Source organism: Lygodium microphyllum, chromosome 16, assembly GCF_053477565.2.
Source record: "Lygodium microphyllum isolate KBCC chromosome 16, Lygodium_microphyllum_v1.1.10, whole genome shotgun sequence".
Taxonomy (NCBI): domain Eukaryota; kingdom Viridiplantae; phylum Streptophyta; class Polypodiopsida; order Schizaeales; family Lygodiaceae; genus Lygodium; species Lygodium microphyllum.
This window is the reverse complement of record NC_141150.1, coordinates 112,935,484-112,937,980: the sequence shown is the minus strand read 5'-3', so window position 1 is coordinate 112,937,980 and position 2,497 is coordinate 112,935,484. Positions and strand designations below refer to the sequence as shown.

General features: G+C 54.5%; 1 protein-coding gene across 1 annotated transcript; it reads right to left on the bottom strand.

The window, feature by feature from the left end:
- Window positions 1–243: 243 nt before the first annotated feature.
- LOC148023257 (GDSL esterase/lipase At3g48460-like) lies at window positions 244–1,701 on the bottom strand. Its single transcript, XM_087695339.1, has one exon. The coding sequence runs from the start codon at window positions 1,699–1,701 to the stop codon at window positions 244–246; it is 1,458 nt and encodes a 485-aa protein (XP_087551465.1).
- Window positions 1,702–2,497: the final 796 nt, after the last annotated feature.

Below are 2,497 nucleotides of genomic sequence, written 5' to 3'. Positions count from 1 at the left end.
CATCATACATACCATACATACGTTGTATAATGGCCAAATACATTAATCATATTGAAAACTTGGACTTTTGGTACATTACAATGGAGGAACAGCCATATAGCCTAGGGAGAAGCAAAACTGATATTACACAGGTCAAGGGGTCTATTAAAGGTGTTTATCTACCTGGTGTAAGGTATTCCCCCTTAGCCTTCTGCCAGCTCAAAGTTGTACCACGTGAAGGGGCAAAAGGCGTCAAAAGTGTGGCTAATTGGTGGTGGCACGGGTGGCGCAGGGCGATGTAGGGGCAGTGAGGAGGTTTTCGGGAGGGAAAGAGAAGGCGGGCGCGTCTCGCGCTATAGTACCGGTATGATCAGGTTGGCCGAGGAAGAGCCCGACCATGGCCTTGTACATCGCCTCGGTCATGTGGATGCCATCCCAGCTGATGTAGCTCTGGGGGTTGGGGCAGGCAGCAAGCGACGGTAGGTGTACTTGAGGTGCCGGTAATGTTGAACTAGTGGGGCTGGAGCTGGGTGCTATATTCACGTGTTGGGGTACTACTGGTGCGGGCGATGTGAGGAGGCTGCCGAGGTCGACGCAGGGGTCGGTAACGTTGGTGAAGCCGTAGGCAGAGGCATGATCAAGGATGTGGAGGTAGGCGGCGGTGGTGTCGAAGAAGACCAGCCTTGCGTTGGGGTGTAAGGCCTGCAGCTCCTGCACAACCTGCAGAAGCCTGCGGTTGTGCTCGTCGCTAACAGCGCTCACGGCTGCCACGCAGCCGTGCGCATCGAAAAGCTGAGATCCAGTCGCAGCTCCTGCTGCTGCTGCTGCTGCTGCAGGGGCCGCCGCCGCAGAAGATTGCAAGTGGGCCTGCTTGAGGTACACGGCCATGCAGCCCATGGGGAAGTCCCCCTGCACGATCAGGTGTGTGGCGCCGGCATCGAGGATCTCCTCCAGCGCAGTGCGGATCTCGTCGATGACCTTGGGCACTAGTTGCCCCGCGTCGGCGCGGGCGCTGAACGCGTAGTTGTAGTCGTTCCCGCCGATCTCCCCAAAGTAGACCAGTGTGCTGCTCCTCGCACTGAGACCTCGGCCTGTGCCATCGTGATCGGCAGGTGCCTCAGCAGCAGTTGCATTGCGGAACCATTGGAGCTCGTCCTTAAGCGAGTAGGGAGTGAAGGAGGTGGCGTTGGCGAGCTGCTTTAGGAGGGAAGGCTCGAGGGCGGTGGCTCCGGCGACGGCAAAGTTGTCGCTTTGATGTGGCGTATTAATATTAGGGCTGTCGGTCGAGGACGCATACGTCGTCAGGGCGGCGAGGTGCGGAGGCACCAAGGGTAGGCCCAGAGCGTCACTTACAAAGTCGAGCATGAGGCGGCCGTCGCAGAAGCGGCCCGTGGGTTGGCCGGCGTGGGCGCTACCACTCCGCCTGTTGAAATCCATGCCGTAGGGTGGCATGGCGGCCAGCTGAGCGCTTGGGTTGCCTGTGAGGATGGCGTTGCCTGTGTCCGTGGTGGAGTCTCCGAATGCCACAATGGAGTCTAAGAAGCACCTCCTATAATTAGCTGCTGTGCTCGATGTCGACCTCGCGGAATAATGCATTACTACAATATCATCATCATCATCATGAGTCGACCGCGTCGAGGACGTCGAAGAAGAAGAAGCAGCTGCACCAGGACGCAATATTGCAGCTGCTGCAGGAGCATATTCATGGGCGCTCGACGTCATGCGCAGGACTCGAGCCGATCCCGCTCCAGCTGGCCCGGAGGACAAGCTGATCAGTAATATACAAGCAGCTATCTGCATGAGGAGTAAGCCGGCGCGGTGAATTTGCCATGCGCTATGATTTGAATAGATACACCTGGTGCTCGACGCGGCTGCCATTGATTTTGTTGCTGTGGTCGCTGAATATCTCTTCTAGATCAACTGCTTCTGTCGACAGGCGCTGTTGCTGATTCCTTGCTGGTGCCGGTACCTCGATCTCTTGTCTTCTAGTCGCGGATCTTGATTGATTTCGTGCTGTGTTGCTCTCGGCAGTCCCGCCGGGTGGCCTTTATATAGGGGCCCCTCCATCCATATTCCACTGCTCGTCGCGGTGTGGTGCTTTTCACAATGCTTTTCGCGCGCCATTTTGCTGTTCGGGCATTTTTTCATGTCCACTGTCCGTGTCCAATTCGTCTCGTCTTCACCAATTCGTCTCGTCTTCTTTTCCTTCTTTTCTCTTTGCCCTTTCTTCTATTTCGTTTCCTTCTTTTCTACGGTGGATTTGTTTTCCTTATTTTCTAAAGTAGTTAGTGAATGACTACAAGCCGCATTAATTATGTGTGCTGGGGTGTTTGCAAAGCTAACTATGAGAGTTCTTGGGAATCTTTAATAGATACTAGCGTTGTGCGCTTCGCGATAGCTTCGTTGTCTCGAAACGGCAAACTTCGCTCAACAATCCATATTTCATCTTTCTCTCTCCTCTTTTTTCTCTCTTTCTCTCTCTCTCCCCCTCCAAAATTCCCTATGTCTAATTTTTCTC